At 36.6% G+C, this 17,133-nt stretch overlaps 1 protein-coding gene and 1 non-coding gene across 6 annotated transcripts; one reads left to right on the top strand and one right to left on the bottom strand.

The window, feature by feature from the left end:
• Positions 1-15,539, top strand: LOC138691842 (zinc finger protein 391-like). 5 transcript variants are annotated; one of them, XM_069814351.1, is made up of 5 exons: positions 1-411; positions 2,831-2,946; positions 4,964-5,113; positions 9,711-9,793; positions 13,340-15,539. In XM_069814351.1, exons 2-5 carry the CDS (start codon positions 2,848-2,850, stop codon positions 14,175-14,177), a joined length of 1,170 nt encoding a protein of 389 aa, XP_069670452.1. In that variant the 5' UTR covers positions 1-411; positions 2,831-2,847; the 3' UTR covers positions 14,178-15,539. The 5 variants fall into 5 exon arrangements, with proteins under 5 accessions (XP_069670452.1, XP_069670454.1, XP_069670453.1 ...); XM_069814353.1 differs by having other exon boundaries at positions 1-1,031; positions 2,846-2,946; XM_069814352.1 differs by having other exon boundaries at positions 2-411; positions 2,846-2,946.
• Positions 6,943-7,014, bottom strand: TRNAY-GUA (transfer RNA tyrosine (anticodon GUA)). Its single transcript has one exon. It is a non-coding gene; the product is annotated as a tRNA-Tyr (tRNA).
• Positions 15,540-17,133: the final 1,594 nt, after the last annotated feature.

Here is a 17,133-nt window from a genome sequence, read left to right as displayed (position 1 = left end):
GCAGTATGTCAAAATGAGCTGAAATGTGAATTCGTGGGGAAAAAAAAAAAATGTTTTCTAATACCAAACTGAATTCGTAGATAAGTTTGTCTGAAGCATAGATTAATTATGGTACTATTATTTGAAATCTAGCATTTTCAAGTAACTAGAACCGTTGGAATTGTTACAAGAAAATAATTTTTCCGAATTCTACATGAGCCATCTGAAGGCGAGCAGGACAACGATCTAATAAGCAGCAAGTGTTCGTATGATACGTCCATTATAATAGCTGGAATGTTTTACTGCTTTCATATTTTGTGACATAATATCAAGACGTGGTTAAATTTATAACTACTGTGTTTGATTTTATTCTGATCCTGGGTAGCCTAGCTCGCTCGGACTTATACGCCATTTCGTGTTCTCAGTTCATTTGTGGGTATTAGATCTTTCAAATATTTATAATTCATAATATTCTAGTGTTCTACTTATATTGCTGCTTGCTTTCACACTGAGGCAACATTACACCAGAATTAAACAGTGGTAGAATTAGAATAGGATATAGTTAGACCTATTTCAAAAATGGATTATTTTCCCCCTGGAACAAAAATCCAATACAGACGGTTAAATTTCTACATTCCTGATGATTGAGAGTGTAGTTTGCGATTCTTATAGTTGATGGTTGGTGAGCCTGCTTCTCATATTTACTGTATATATTAGAAATCCAAAATGGTAAGGGTGTATTTTAGTGTCGTCATTATTTTAAGATAAATTATGACAGGAAGTCGGAAGATAACTCCTCGCTACGTTAAAATCGGCAGCACTTTGAAGAAAACAACCGCCAGGATCGCCACCCGTCCGCCGTAAACGAACACGAGATGGCAGCACAGTCACTAATGCAATTCAAATGGGAATTATGACGTGATTCCTTATGTAACAACTAGATGGCAGCGTAGTAAACCTGACAAAAGTTGTTAACCTCAAAGCCTATAAGCCCGACTTATCTGTTACATAGGCCTATATGATCTAAGCAGGAAGGTCAGAACTATGTGAATGTAAGTCAAAGCTATCAGGACCTTGTAAACATATTGTTGTGCTGTGTTCTTTCATTAACAGTGCAAGAGATTCTTAGGGTGCAATCATTCTCAAACAATGAGAAAATCCAAGAGATTGTTCTTAAAATTTATATTCTAAATGCGCATCTGCCCAAATAATATTTCACTTTTAAACAGAGAAGTAGCAATTTACTCAGAACTGAAGACAGGTTTTCGAAAAAATAAACTACATAAAGATTTTGATTCATTTCTCATATAGCCTACTTACCAAATTAAGAATGCGAAAATCAGACTTCTGACCTATCAACTTCGATTGGAGACAAGTTGGTAACTTACTCCATTAAAGAAAGCGGGAAGAATACTTTTGTTAGATGTTATCGTACAAAGAAAAGCAGTGTACTTTTAAAAATTTAGATGCTATTGACTAATTTGTCTAATTTGAAATTTAGGATCACACCATAATTTTCGAAATTATGTACTCCTAGATTGTGCAGCAATTTTATAATGTCCGTGTAAAAGTGATAGCAAACGAAAAATGTGATCCTACATTACATTCCAAACAAGAGATCAGTCAAGGCACCCAGTATGGTTTCAGGAGAGGGAAATACAAAATTCTGCCAGTTAACAACTGTTAGTTAATGTAACTCTTGTTAGAATCACAACCACTAACTTCGGTCATCCTTAAGGTACGGTCACACATCGCTACTTTTGCAGCGCAACGTTTGTACTGCAGCTGCAAAAGTTGCGTGTCGTGTTCACACGTAAGCCAAAAGTAGCGCGCTGCACTCTAATTTTCGTGCTGCGCAACCCGAGTACTGCAAAAGTTGCAACTGGAGGTTGCGAGTCTGTTCACACACAAGGCGCTACTTTTGCAGCCGCAGTAATGCTGCAGGTTTCCATCTCCCGTGTTGACTTCTCAATATACATTTTGTGGTTATGTTCGCATTATTAAGAAATTCATGCGAAAGCTTCCTTATCTATTATTTTCTTTTCTGTCGTATCTAGTATTCAGAAATTGGCATTATTTTTACTATAAAGCTTTTAAAAACGCCTATATACTTAAATGATAACCAACAATATGTTCACGTAATCAATGTTGGCAACCCTCCTGTTTGGAACTACGCTACGAAAAATTTAAAAAATGAATTATATCGTCAGCATTTATGCTCAGACTGTGTTGTGTATTTAATAACTGTTACAAATAATTTATTTTCATCACATTTAACATTAAAATATATCCAAGCAATAAAAGTATCTTTGGCACATTTGGGTGGTAACACTGGTAGCAACCGCAGCAAAAGTTTCAACAAAACCGATATCAAAAATGCTGCGGCTGCAACCCTGAGAACCCTGTTCACACGTCGCTACTTTTAAGCTGCACGCAGCATGGAAAAGTAGTGGGCAGCAGGTTCGGCAGCCGCTACTTTATGGGTTGCACCGTTGTTCACACGTCGCAGTACAAGAGTTGCGCAGTTTTTTGTACTGCATCGCTGCAAAAGTAGCGACGTGTGACCGTACCATTAGGCTTATTAAAGATTCGTCTTTTACTGTGCTGTATAGGCATACACAAGTTACATTAAAAGTTGCACGAAAATGACACCAGATTACAACACTTACTTTGCATTGAGCCCATTGTTTGCAGAGAAACTTAATTTAGTATACTTATATACAAATATGTACTTCATTTTTGTGTGAAATATTTGCCGACATATTTAGAATTTGAAAATGAAGTCTGTCGTAGCTACTCGTAGTAAGTATTTCTCTAAATCCAAAATTCAGTAAATCACTTTGAATTACAGAACCTGTTCTTTCAGTTATGATGGATTCCATCAAGATGGAACCCGAAGTTGACCCATTGGAGTTACAAGAGCATGTTACCACATCCGAATTGGAAGACAAAATGCTTTCATCGGAGGTAAACTGATAAATTTTATTACGTATTTTGTTTATGTTTTTGTCTAAAAGTTATATTAAAGCACGTATTTTCTACTTATATTCAGGAGACCATATTCGGAATTCCACTGCATAGCTATATGTTATAATGCATAATGAAAAGGAGGTTGGTTCGAGTCTCCATTTTCGAGGAGTAGTGAAATATTGCACAATAATTTCACTGAAACGTTTTTTTATTTATCTATGATCAGGGAAGTATCACCTGATACAGACTTCCCTCACATCTGAACTATTCTTGATTTCTCAATTGAATGACACTGAATTTACGTTTCTCAGTTTCTCAGTTCAGTCGTAGGCAATCAGTTAGTTTGAAAGTTAATTCGTGGTTAAGATATGGCAACAATGGGGAAAGTGAATTGCAATGACAGTGTTCGTTTGCGTCAGTATGTTAACAAAAATTCTTCTTGTGTCTGTTAAAAAATAAAGATTTTCAACTGATGTGTCAATTTAATTTACTAAATGGAGACATTGTGGAGGAGCATGTGGATCATATGAATGTTAGTGACATTGGATGCTACAAATATGCAAGGAACCATGTTGAACACACATTTTCAAAGTAGACGCGATTCATTGTTTCGTGATAGTTGGGGCAAGTTTTCGATGCCTTTTTTTAGTTTCACTTTCGTGATGAGATATTTGCATTTGTTCTTTATTTTTAAATGCGTATTCTTTTGTATTATCTTCAGCAATGAAATATCACATTCCAAAATATACACAGTGGGCCAAAAGAACGGCACAAAATTTAAATGGTTATATTCCAGTAGCTAATAATTTCACTTGAAAGTTTATTTCACAGGCAAATTTCACAGTCCTTGTAGACAGGAAAGTACTGTAATATTTAATTTTTTACCATTTATTAATCATTATTTTTTATGCCAGTGCAAAATCGATCGTTTATGCTGAACTAAGCATTATGGTGTTACGAGTTCAGCAGGCCAAGCCGTTTGTTGTGCTATCATCATTTGTTTTCTTCCGTTTTCAGTTCTCATTCTGTGAATAATGGGTCGCATAACGAAGGAAGACAAGATTTTCATTAACCATTTGTACCAATATGATAATTTATCTGCCCGTTAAATTGTAAGGAACTACCCTCATTGGGAATGGTCTGTTTCAAGTGTACAACAATTGATTAGCAAGATACGGACATGATATCCCTCCTGGGAGATTATTGCGTGAAAGATCGCATTTCTCAGATTCTCTGATGGTTTCCACTGGCGTTTCAAACGAGATCTTAATCCTATGGACTATTTTGTATGAAGTCAACTACAAAAAGCAGTTTACTACAAAACAAGAATTCGTAATATTGAGCATTTAAGACAACGCCTGCTTGAATGTTGGGACTGGCTTGATCAGAGACAGATATCCAGTGCTATTGGACAATGGAGAAGACGCCTACAAATGGTTGTACGGACAAATGGCGATCACATAGAGCATCATTTTTAATTTTGATTGTTTGAATTATTATTAAAATTACCAACATTCAGTTTCTGCATTTTGAAGTAATAAATTGTCTTCAAAAACCATATTTTTCGCATCATTGCGTATCGACTTCCATAAGATTTTAATTGAGCCTTAAAAAACATAATAAAAAGTCCTGCTCGTCTTTAAAGTTTACTCTTTCCAACAGTGTATTCATTATAAATTAATGTTATGTATTTCTGAAAATAGAGTATTTCTAATTTTGTGCCGATTTTTTTTTTGGCCAACTGTGTATATGGACTCAAAAGTGTACAGAATAAGTAAGAAATTTACACATATTGCAGTATGTAAATTATTTCAAAAGGAACTGTTGGTCTTTGATCAGTCATTTCCTGAAGCTTTTAAAATCTGGTACCCGTTCCACCTTCAAATTCTTTCTGTATTTTTTCGCATGTCTTGGACTCTCAGACTATACCAAGGTGATTGCTATCACATATTATGAAGTCAAATTCAAAATATCTTAATTCAGTTTTCATTTATGACGTCTTTATGTTTTGTAGGAAGGGAATTTAATGAATCTGCAAGTGAAGACAGAATACTTGGATCACAGCTATGATATTAAATCAGAGATAAAAGTTGAAGACAATGCAGTGCCTGGGTTGAAGTTTGAACTTGAAGACAGACCAGTGGTTATAAAGCGTGAAGTTGCTGTAAGTGTTCATTATCAGTATACAGATATAATGGCGGCCATTTTGACTCAAATCAGAGCCATTAACAATCTGAGAATATTGTTAATAGTATTTTTAATATGTTCTAGACTTTTACTACATTCTTTTCACATTTGAGAATAATAATATAATAATTTGCAAACACGTATTTCTGGTAGGCAATAGATAATTATCTGAAATCGTAGAACGGGTTTTTTTCCTATGAACAAAATTTCATTTTAACCTCACAATATTTTTTGTTGTTACTGCGCTAGCTATTACTCTGCCCACCTTGGAATGATGGGTTCAAACTGATAATTATTATGTAGGATTACTTGAACATTTTCTGTTTTCGTTAAGAACTAAATTTTAGTAAAATAGTAGTAATATTCTTTGTTTATAAAAGAAAGAGTTACTCAAGTATAAACCAATGTGTGAGAACATGCCACTTACTTGCTCTCACCCCGAAACTTGATTCTCACTGAAAGTTTCATAATCCGAATTTTTTTTTTCTATTTTTCTAGGCTCCTTATAAAGTAAGCATTTACACCTTTTTTTTTATGGACGTTTGTGTGTACTGTAACGTTTTTTATCTGCCACGGAACCAGTCTGTTCCAAATTTTTTTACAAGCTTCCACAGTGGCTACAAATTGCAGGGTTCAATCTATTTCGAATTCTGAGTCTCCTCAATCCGGAATAATAATCCTTGTTACATTGTAACATTGAGTAAGGTCAATTTCGCTGTATAGTGGCAAAAAACCATTATTTTCTGGTATTAGTAACAAACTCATTAATTTACTAAAAACCAGGTTCAATCCCTGTTTTTATTTTACTTGCCATAGTTCTAACAACAGTGAAACAACTGAGAATTATTTTATGTTTCTCTGCAAATTACTCCATCCATTAATGAGCAAAACTAATATTATATAGTACTACTACTACTACTACTACTACTACTACTACTACTACTACTACTACTAGTCCACACCTGTGGAGTAACAGTCAGTGCGTCTGGCTGCGAAACCAGGTGGCCCGGGTTCGATTCCCGGTCGGGGCAAGTTACCTGGTTGAGGTTTTTTCCGGGGTTTTTCCTCAACCCAATACGAGCAAATGCTGGGTAACTTTAGGTGCTGGACCCTGGACTCATTTCACCGGCATTATCACCTTCATATCATTCAGACGCTAAATAACCTAGATGTTGATACAGCGTCGTAAAATAACCCAATAATAATAATAATAATAATAATAATAATAATAATAATAATAACTACTACTACTACTACTGCTATTACTGTTACTATTATTTATTGTTACTACCATTCCTGCTATTTGTCCTATTACTGCTACTACCAACGTCACTACTACTCCTACTAAAACAAATAGTACTATTATTAATATCAATACAATAATATTAATAAAGCTTATTACTATTTAATACGAGAAAAATTCGTACCGGCACCGGGAATCGAACCCAGGACCTCTCAGCTCTGCGTACTGAGTGCTCTTTCCAACTGAGCTATGCCGGGACATGATCCACGGCGCCGGCCGAACTCCGAAAAAGCATTACGAGAGGAGTTTGGCCGGTGCCGTGGATCGTGTCCTGGCATAGCTCAATTGGAAAGAGCACTCAGCGCGCAGAGCTGAGAGGTCCTGGGTTCGATTCCCGGTGCTGGTACGAATTCTTCTCGTATTAAATAGTAATAATACATATTGGCTACTTCATTGTAGCCGTGTAATATTCAGTGAGGTGGGCGAGACCTCATACAAAATGAATATGTGATTAATAAAGCTTGTCCAAACAATGAAAGAGTAATGGAACGGAGAAAAATTCTCTCCGGCGCCGGGATTTGAACCCGGGTTTTCAGCTCTACATGCTGATGCTTTATCCACTAAGCCACGCCGGATACATCTCCGACGCCGGTTAGAATCGTCTCAGATTAAGCTCCAACTCTTGGGTTCCCTCTAGAGGCCGCCCTCTGCACTACGTCACAGATGTCCATGAATGCAGGACCGAAGTCCACACATGTGCTGAGGTGCACCCGATATGAGTGACTAGTTGGCCGGGATCCGACGGAATAAGCGCCATCTTAAATCACGAAGTGATTTACGCATATCATATATATTATTTTAATGTACCGAAGTACTTATGATATTTCCATGCAGATATTCTGCGTCATCATACGATGAAAGAGTAATGGAACAGAGAGAATTTTTCTCCATTCCATTACTCTTTCATCGTATGATGACGCAGAATATCTGCATGGAAATATCATATGTACTTCGGTACATTAAAATAATATATATTGTCCAAGCAAGCATGCTGTATTCAATAATGCAAATAAATGCAACAAAATAGATTTTCTAACAGAACTCATAAGAGTGTCACTGACCCAATAACAAAACAATGGTGCTCTGTCCAAAGAATATCTTCTTGTCGGATTGCTGGCACTTTTATCTGTTCTGTTATGTTATTTTTGTATTTTTACAGGGTGGAAGGGAACCTGTTACATTAATTCACAGAGATAATAGGTCAAGTCAATGCAAGCCACTTTTGTTTTTTTGACAGGTCCAATTGGTTCGGGAATACGGAATGCGATATGTTGCAACACTGCAAATAGTAGCAGTGCTCCTAGAGGTCATTACTCCGCAGTGGAGGTGGGTGGAACTCCACTGTGCAAAACTTCGGAGAGGAGAATGTAAATGAAAAACGTGTCATCAGATACATTTCGATCTAATTGTTTACATATGTAACACTTAAAAACTTATTACGGAACATTGCTGTTAACTAAATTTATATTTCAAATTAATTTTTAATTTCTTTAAAGATAATTTAAATGGAGATAGAGTTAGAATATGAGTGCATCAGTGGACGAAATTAAATTTGTTGCTTTCTACTTATTTATCTTTCATGCTGTGAAGTCTGATGGTTCCAAGTCGTCATATTTGTAAACTGTGAAACAAGTACTTAAAATGGTTTGTGTAGTGTTTTGAAAACTTCTCCCGTTCACGAATAATACAGTTTTTCGTTATTCGTGTAAAAATATTGTAAGTTGCACATAATATGTTTTGAAACGATGCTCCTCATATGTAATCGTAACACTGTTATTTTTTAGTTTACGTAAAATGTAAAGGTGTCTCTAATGGAAAGAGTTTTGTTTCATAGGAATGTTACATCCGGAGGTTACATTTTTTAGTATATGATTTTAACAAATTTGACATTCGGACCTTTTACATCCGTACATTTTATAAATGCGCCAGACAATTTATTTCTGGTGGCATTTGTTTTATTGTTTTGTTGTTTCTTTTTAGATTCTACTTAGGGTCTGAGAACTTCTCACTTTTATGGTTTTTATGCATCTCCTTGTTGAAACTGCATTTGTTTGCCTCGTTTTAACCGTGACAACGCTTTTCAGTTCTTTTAAGTATTCTGGTTATTGTATTGTGTTCATGTTTAGTGAATGATTTTAGATAAGGGCGCAAATAGCCATAGTAGCTGACGCGCCCTTTTTTTAAACCCCACTAACTAGACTAACTCATAGGAACATACATTCTTTATTATTTTGCAATTACGCAAACAGCATCAACAGATACTGTCAATGTTAAATAAGTTTAATGGTATTAAATTTACAGTTACAGAAGTTACAGCATAATGAAAAATACAACCAAACAATTTGCGTAATTAATTCATTGAATACTTTACGTTTGATCTACAGTAATTTGATGGAGGCGATTTTATTTACATTTTCCTCTCGCACGTCTAGCGCTGTGGAGTTCCGCTTACCTTCACTGCAGAACAATGACCTCCAAGAGCACTGCTACTATTTGCAGTGTTGCAACACGTTGCAGTTCATATTCTGAAAGCAACTGGACGTATGAAAATACTGATTTGACAGTCGCATTAACCTGATCTATTACCTCTGAGAATTAATGTAATAGGTTCTCTTCCATTCTGTACACATTAAATCAGGCGTTGTTGGATATCATTTTCTATTACTAATACTGCTATTATCACTATACTACTACTAGAATTGTTGTTATATTCTATGCTGCTGGGTTCGTTCCCCGCTTGGGCTGTTTACCTGGTTGGGTTTTTTCCGAGGTTTTCCCCAACCATAATGTGAATGCAAGGTAATCTATGGCGAATCCTCGGCCTCATCGCGCCAAATATCATCTCGCTATTGCCAATCTCGTCGACGCTAAATAACCTAGTAGTTGATACAGCGTCGTTAAATAACCAACTAAAATAAAAATCTATGCTGCTGCTGCTGCAGCCGCCACCGCGGCACTGCATGAAATGAACTCTGTCCTTTTCCTGTTTAGGTTAATTGCTTCAAATAGGGTTGCAAATTTTCTATATGTATTCTAGAGTATCATATTTTCATCGTTGAAACTTGATTCCTATACATTTTGAAAGATGCAAAGAGCCTGAATTTGAGGAAAGACAAAGTATGTAAATGAAATCAGTATGGAACAAAAGTCGTTACAGCCTTACCGAAAAATGTGGTTGGAGATATTAGGATTGAAAATCAGGTCCCTGACTTACGAAACCAGTGCCTTCATGGTCGAATAATGCTTTCTTTATTATTTGTTTTGCTCCTAGGAACATTCGTTCGACCTGAACCGAGATCAGGAGGAACAAAAAGTGGAGGTGTCTTCCGAAGAGGATGAAGTGTTGACTGAGAGGTGAGTGTAGTGAAGTTTGTACTCCCGTAGGCGCAACCTTTTATGGACGACATTGTGTACTGTCGAACGGAGTAAATTTAGCTCCTGTCGGATTGATTTACGGAGGCTCTGCTGGAACGACGTACGGATTAATTCGACATCTCTCACCGGAACAGCGTGCTTGGTGTGGTGGCCCCACTTTGAAACCAAACTCCCATTTTCACGAAGGCATCTGTCCCATTTGAGTTCAGGATAACAGAGAGGGTTTGGAATTGAACGGGTTACATCAGCTGCTTGTCTATGCGGATGACGTGAATATGTTAGGAGAAAATCCACAAACGATTAGGGAAAATACGGGAATTTTACTGGAAGCAAGTAAAGAGATAGGTTTGGAAGTAAATCCCGAAAAGACAAAGTATATCATTATGTCTCGTGACCAGAATGTTATACAAAATGGAAATATAAAAATTGGAAATTTATCTTTTGAAGAGGTGGAGAAGTTCAAATATCTTGGAGCAACAGTAACAAATATAAATGATACTCGGGAGGAAATTAAACACAGAATAAATATGAGAAATGCCTGTTATTATTCGGTTGAAAAGCTTTTATCATCCAGTCTGCTGTCAAAAAATCTGAAAGTTAGAATTTATTAAACAGTTATATTACCGGTTGTTCTGTATGGTTGTGAAACTTGGACTCTCACTTTGAGAGAGGAACATAGGTTAAGGGTGTTTGAGAATAAGGTGCTTAGGAAAATATTTGGGGCTAAGAGGGATGATGTTACAGGAAAATGGAAAAAGTTACATATCACAGAACTGCACGCATTGTATTCTTCACCTGACGTAATTAGGAACATTAAATCCAGACGATTGAGATGGGCAGGGCATGTAGCACGTATGGGCGAATCCAGAAATGCATATAGAGTGTTAGTTGGGAGGGTGGAGGGGAAAAGACTTTTAGGGAGGCCGAGACGTAGATGGGAGGATAATATTAAAATGAATTTGAGGGAGGTGGGATATGATGATAGGGAATGGATTAATCTTGCTCAGGATAGGGACCAATGGCGGGCTTATGTGAGGGCAGCAATGAACCTCCGGGTTCCTTAAAAGCCAGTAAGTAAGTGAGTATCTGTCTCATTTCATTATTGTTACGTACATTGAAACATGGTCAGTTGGTGGCAGTTGATATTCATGCCGTAACAGATGTCAACTCTGCGAGAGAAAGCACACAGAATGCCTTTTGCTGTGGAGTCCCATGCTTACTGACACTAATTGGCTATTTCCGCGAACGACATAATTTGCGAATGCGCGCATGCGATGTATACTCCCGCCATGCAAACAAGAAAACATTTTGAGTTATCCTATCCGTAGAAGCAAACCGAGTGTAAATATCAACAATAATTTTTAAGTAATAAAATAATTAAATGTTGTAAGTTGAAGCCCGACACAGTATATTACAAAACAAATTTCTTTCCACAATGCAGATAGTGAAACCGCAAAATTTAGTGCAGTGGAAACTCAATAATAAACACCCGTTTGTAATGCTATCCCACATTATATGTTTTTTTTGCCTGGTCCCTTGACTATATAGAACTATGTAAAAACCACCGCTTAATACACTCATCATCCTGTTTAATGCACTCTTTCATCTGCTGAAAATTCTAAAATATCGTACTTTAAGGGATACTGAGAAAATTTTCTTAGACTTCTACATTTACCGCTAGCGCCTGCATATTCAAGGATTTGTAGGAGTCTTTGGTGAATACAATAGAATGGAATGCGACCCTAGAGTACCTGCAAGACTACTGTATTCAGAGCCTGTCCTTGCTGGCAGTTTTAAATCGCATTGTGAGTGAAGACTTAACGAAGGGGAAGTGGAGGCGTAGACATTCCAAATTCTTCTCAAAATGAAGGTCGTTCATTAGTGTTTCTAGTAGTAAAATTACTGATGTCACTTCCGATTTAAATCATGTGGAAAATGGAACTACTGTATTCATAGTACTGGGTCAAGTGCAAGATAGAAAGTAATTTTTTACTTAAATAATTTCCTGGGTAGCTCAGTTGGTAGAGTGCTGATACATTCAACCAGAGATCCTGGGATCGATACCCGGCCTCAGAACAATTTTTTCCTCTAAGTTACACAGCGTTTTTGTGCACTCGATGTGGGTCTCTGGCATCTTGTCAGCCTACTCGAGTTGTGTGGATATAAGAGGAAAAACTGAGACTGTGTCGGGTGGAGTTCCTGGGTAGCTCATTTGGTAGTGCGCTGCACGTCCAACCAGAGGTCCCGGGATCGATACCCGGCCCCAGAACAATTTTTCCCTTGAAATTATTCAAGTTTGCTGCACAGGGAGCTTTACCTGAAAAACTAGACTTGCAATTTTTTACTTTTTTAATAAAGGGGCGCTTTAATTGATAAGACAGTATATTTGTTCTGACATTTTCTGAAAGGAAAGAAAATAAAATAACCTTTTATCCTGCGTAATTACAGTATTTAGTCCTTAAATTTCTTCAACAAATGTTTATGCTGACTCATACCTGTGTTAAAATTTAAAAAACCCAAAAATGACTCATTGTCGCTAATAAGCGGTCCTGTTTAACGCTATTTTTCTGCGATCTCTTGAAGAATGTCTACCGAGGTTTTACTGTATTTTTATCTGGTAATGGGATGTGGCTCCTTTGATATATCTACATTCATATGTACAGTAAAATCCCTCGTATCCGGCACCCAAATAACGGCAATACCAAAACAACAGCACTTTTGGCCACACCAAAGAAAAGAAAAGTCATTCATGCGAAAGAGAAGAGTCGAAGATGTGAGTGGTTTTCGTGGATCGCACATGCTGCATATTGTTTACTATTTATATTTTTCACGCGTGAAAACTTAGACAGAGAACCCTGTTATGTCTCTGGAGGTCGGTAATGTGTCACTTCGGCTTTGCAAACAGTTCGCAGAGACGATATTTTTAAATTTACCACTTGAACTCGCCCTTTCAAAGGGGTGTTGGACGAATCTAAATAGAGAAGTGTGAAATTCTCTGTTCCTACAGTGCGTAAAAGTTTCATTCGAGTGATAGATAGTATATATAAACAAGAAGACATTAGAGATATGTTAAAGAGGTTCAAATCATCGAGTGCTACTTTATCTTCACAGTTGCGGTGTTGGCTACACTGCTCTTCACGCCAAATGGCCGCTATTTAAAATTGTCATAAGGTTACGAAAACTTTTAGTATTTTTTACGCTATTATGCATTACAATTAATTACGAACTGATGAATGTATATTATTGTGTTCAGTACTAGAAATGAACATTGTACGTATTTCAAAACTTTGTTTTTAAATATCTATATGAAAATTACTAATTTTCAACATGGTAAAAAAAAATGTTTGTGCAGTACAGTCTGTCTCTACATAACCTATAAACATATTTTTCAATTATCCGGCAAAATTAGTTATCCAGCACTGGCTTTGCCCCACAGTTGCCGGATACGAAAAATTCTACTCTATTCTTATATATTTAGATCTCTCCACAATGGTAGTTGATTTATGGAATACACTTTTATTTCAGAATTGCGGATAATGTTGAGAAGACAGAGTCATCAGAATTGGATGAAATTGCTTGTGTTGAAGACGATGTAACACAGAGTGGCAGCTACGGAGCTGATGGTTCAGTTATTAGTGACATAAGCCACGATTCCATCAAGTGTAATACATGTAACAAGGTTTTTGTATCGCAGCAATCTGTGAAACGTCATTTTCGAGTTCATGCATTGAAAAAGTCATTGAAATGTGATGTTTGCGGTAAGCAATTCTCGCAATCAGGAGATTTAAATCGACATGCACTCATACATACAGGCGAGAGAGCATTCAAATGTGATGTCTGTGGACAATGTTTCTCGCGATCGGAAAATTTAAAACGACATGGACTCATACATACAGGCGAAAAACCATTCAAGTGTGATATTTGTGGGAAGTGTTTCTCGCGATCAGGACACTTAAAAAAGCACTCACGGACACACACAAGAGAGATGAAAAAACACTCACGCACAGAAACAAAAGAGACGCCATACAAAAGCAATGACTGGGAAGAATTTTTCTCGGGATTGAAGAGACTTACAAAGCCCTCCCGCATACAGTCAAAGGACAAGTCATACAAATGCGAAGTTTGTGGAAAGTGTTTTTCGCGATCGGGGCATTTAAAACGACATGGACTCACACACTCAGTGGAGAAGTCATACAAGTGCGACGTTTGTGGGAAGTGTTTCTCGCAATCGGAACATTTAAAACGACATGGTCTCATACACACAGGGGAGAGGCCATTCAAATGCGATGACTGTGGAAAGAGTTTCACGCGATCGGGACACTTAAAAAAACATCTAAATGTACACAGTCAAGAGATGAATTAAGTGCTTTGAATACGTGTAAGGTTACATACAAGAGAACAGCAATTAAAATTATATGTTTGTGGGAACAGTTTCATTCAGATGAGTTATTTAAAGAGGCATTCATTCCTACACACAATCCAAATGCAATTAGTGAGGTTATGTCTTCGCATAGCCTTCCACACATTTGTGGAATCTGAAGTCCCATGAACGCTTACAAAAAAGCGAATGCCATTCAATTGTGATATGTGCTGAATTTGTTTCTCTCAATCGGGACAAGTAAATTAGATAGATGGGTGTGTGGGTAGGTAGGTTACAACAGTAGCGGTTCGTGACAGATAAATTAGGTGAAGGCCAATAGACTTCTAGATAATTTCCTGGAGTCTATGGATGGCCGTGACGTCATTGATGACGTTGCGAAAGATTTTGTAAGCTATACGGTGGCCATATTGGATTAATGTAACATATTCACCATTTTCTTAAATTTCATGAAAATTACAGCATATAATATGAGTACACACAAATATGCAATATTTTAGGAGGTTATGCCCCCTTAACCCCGAAGAATTCCCAACACAACTCTCCTAACAAGACTTCCACATAATATATACCACATGTTCATATGATATCAATCAATCTTCTTAATGCATCCAGCTGTTTGCTGACAACATAAAGTCCATTAGAGTCCACTGTAGTCTATTCAGTTGCTATTTTTCACGAGAAATGAGGGGTATTTTGATCGGTGTTCATTATAGATGCCTGTTGCTAGTAGCCAGAGGTGGGGTGTAGTCAATATATACTGCAGGGCTGTGTCTTCTGCAACTGGTACTGATGATTTTAATTTACTTCTTTTGTGGTTTATGGATGGACAGTATAGAAGAATGTGTTCCAGATCTTCATCATGATTATTACACTACAAACAAGTAGGATTATCAGAAATCTGAAATCGGTGTAGGTACAATTGGGTGACAACGTGATCTCTTCTGGCTCTTGTTAAAAATATTTGAACATGTCTGGGCAAGTTTTTGTACATTTCCAGGTCATTTGGTTTCTTTTGTACAGACTGTAAAATTTTTCCTTTGTCAGAAGAGAGCCAATTGTTGATCCATAGGTTTGTAAAATGAGACTTTACTGAAGCAAAAGCACTGGATAGAGATATCACTTGAAGAGGTCTTGGTTGCAAATATGTTGCCTGTTTTGCAATATTATCGACTTTCTCGTTTCCAGGTATACCACAATGACTAGGTATCCATTGGAATGTTATTTCCTTTTGGAGTTCTTTTAGTTTACTTAGTTGTCTCTGAATTGGAATAATTCTATGTGCATATAGGTTTAGTACATATTTAATTATATTAAATATAGCCCCCTGGGAGTCGGTAAGTATGCAAATAGATTTTTCAGAAATTTGAGTAACACACTGAAGAGCAGCATCAATAGCTAGCAATTCAGTGTCAAGACTGGAGGAGGATCAACATGGTATGAAATAACTTTCTTGATATTTTGGAATATAATACCCTGCTCCTGATGTCCCATTATTAGGATTTAGAGATCCATCTATATAAATTTGAAGGTGATCCTTATATGTGCTGCAGAGTAGTTCCATGGCATCTAACTTAAGAATGTATGGAGGATCATTTTTGGAATGGTTTCCTGGAATTTGTATGCTATGTTCTGGAATCACACATTTCCATGGAGGAATTTCGTTCACAATTGGAGTTTTAGCAATGAGTGTGTCTGTGATATAGATTGGTATTTCTTCTTTTTTTATTTTATAGGAATTACACAGGATATCATCCGACAGTTTGAAGAACATCTGAGTTCTGGATGAGGTTTCCAATTTTAAATGTATTTTTAGATCCTTTTGTAATATATATAGTGTCCGATTGGTTGAATATTACATTCAATTTCTAGGGCAACAGTTGATGTGGTTTTTGGTATCATATGATATAAAAAAAAGACAAAAATCTAACATAACATTTCACCTTCTTCTCATTCAGACGCTAAATAACCTAAGCTGTTGATAAAGTGTCGTAAAATAAGTTACTAAAGTAAATAAATAAATTGTAAGGCGATGCATCGATGAAATTTGATAAAAAATGGAAAAGTACATTTTTTTAGCTTTTCAGTACTTTATAATGAATAAAGTTTCTATCATAATATAACGCTTTCCTTTGGGAAGTTCTAAGAGAAAAGGACAACACAATCACTTAAAAAAACCGAAGCATGCGAATCAATTTGCTGTAAAGAATGGGCCTCTCAAGAGGTCTGAGATTTATTAGGATTATATGAATATTGAATAATGTGCGATGTTATGCATAGAATATTAAACAAATGGTGAAAACCTATGAAAAAATTTAACTGCTTTGAATAGTTGAAGCTGGAGCACATAAAAATAAAAAACAAACATGATGACGTATTGACATGCATTGAATTCTTACACTTTAAAACGTCACTATTCATGATTTTAACCTATTTTATCAATTTTATTCTGCAGTGTACAAAGATATGCCAATCAAGTTAATTTGGACAAAGATTTAAGTTTAGATAAACTGTGGTGCAAATTCTTCAATTCAATTCCAATAGTTCTGCGAGCATTGAAACTTTCTCAGAACTCTTAAATATGTCAACTCTATTTCTCTATCCCAAGTCACAATGGAAGTGCTGAGAGAGTATTTTCCCTAATATCTGCTCAGTTGACAAAAGAACGGGGCAATCCAAAGAACGAAATTGTATGCTAACGGAGACAGTCAGAGGTATCATCATGGTGAAATATAATTTCAACGACATGTCCTGTGAAAAGTTCCATAGTTATTTGGTACAAGATAGAAGTTTGCAAATCAAGCTTTCAGGAATAACTCCCTGTAAAGTTAATTTGAATAATTTCGAGGGAAAAATTGTTCCGGGGCCGGGTATCGAACCCGGGACCTTTGGTTAAACGTACCAACGCTCTCCCACTGAGGTACCCGGGAACTCTACCCGA

The sequence above is a fragment of the Periplaneta americana genome, chromosome 16 (assembly GCF_040183065.1).
Source record: "Periplaneta americana isolate PAMFEO1 chromosome 16, P.americana_PAMFEO1_priV1, whole genome shotgun sequence".
Classification (NCBI taxonomy): Eukaryota; Metazoa; Arthropoda; class Insecta; order Blattodea; family Blattidae; genus Periplaneta; species Periplaneta americana.
This window is presented reverse-complemented; position numbering and strand designations above follow the sequence as displayed.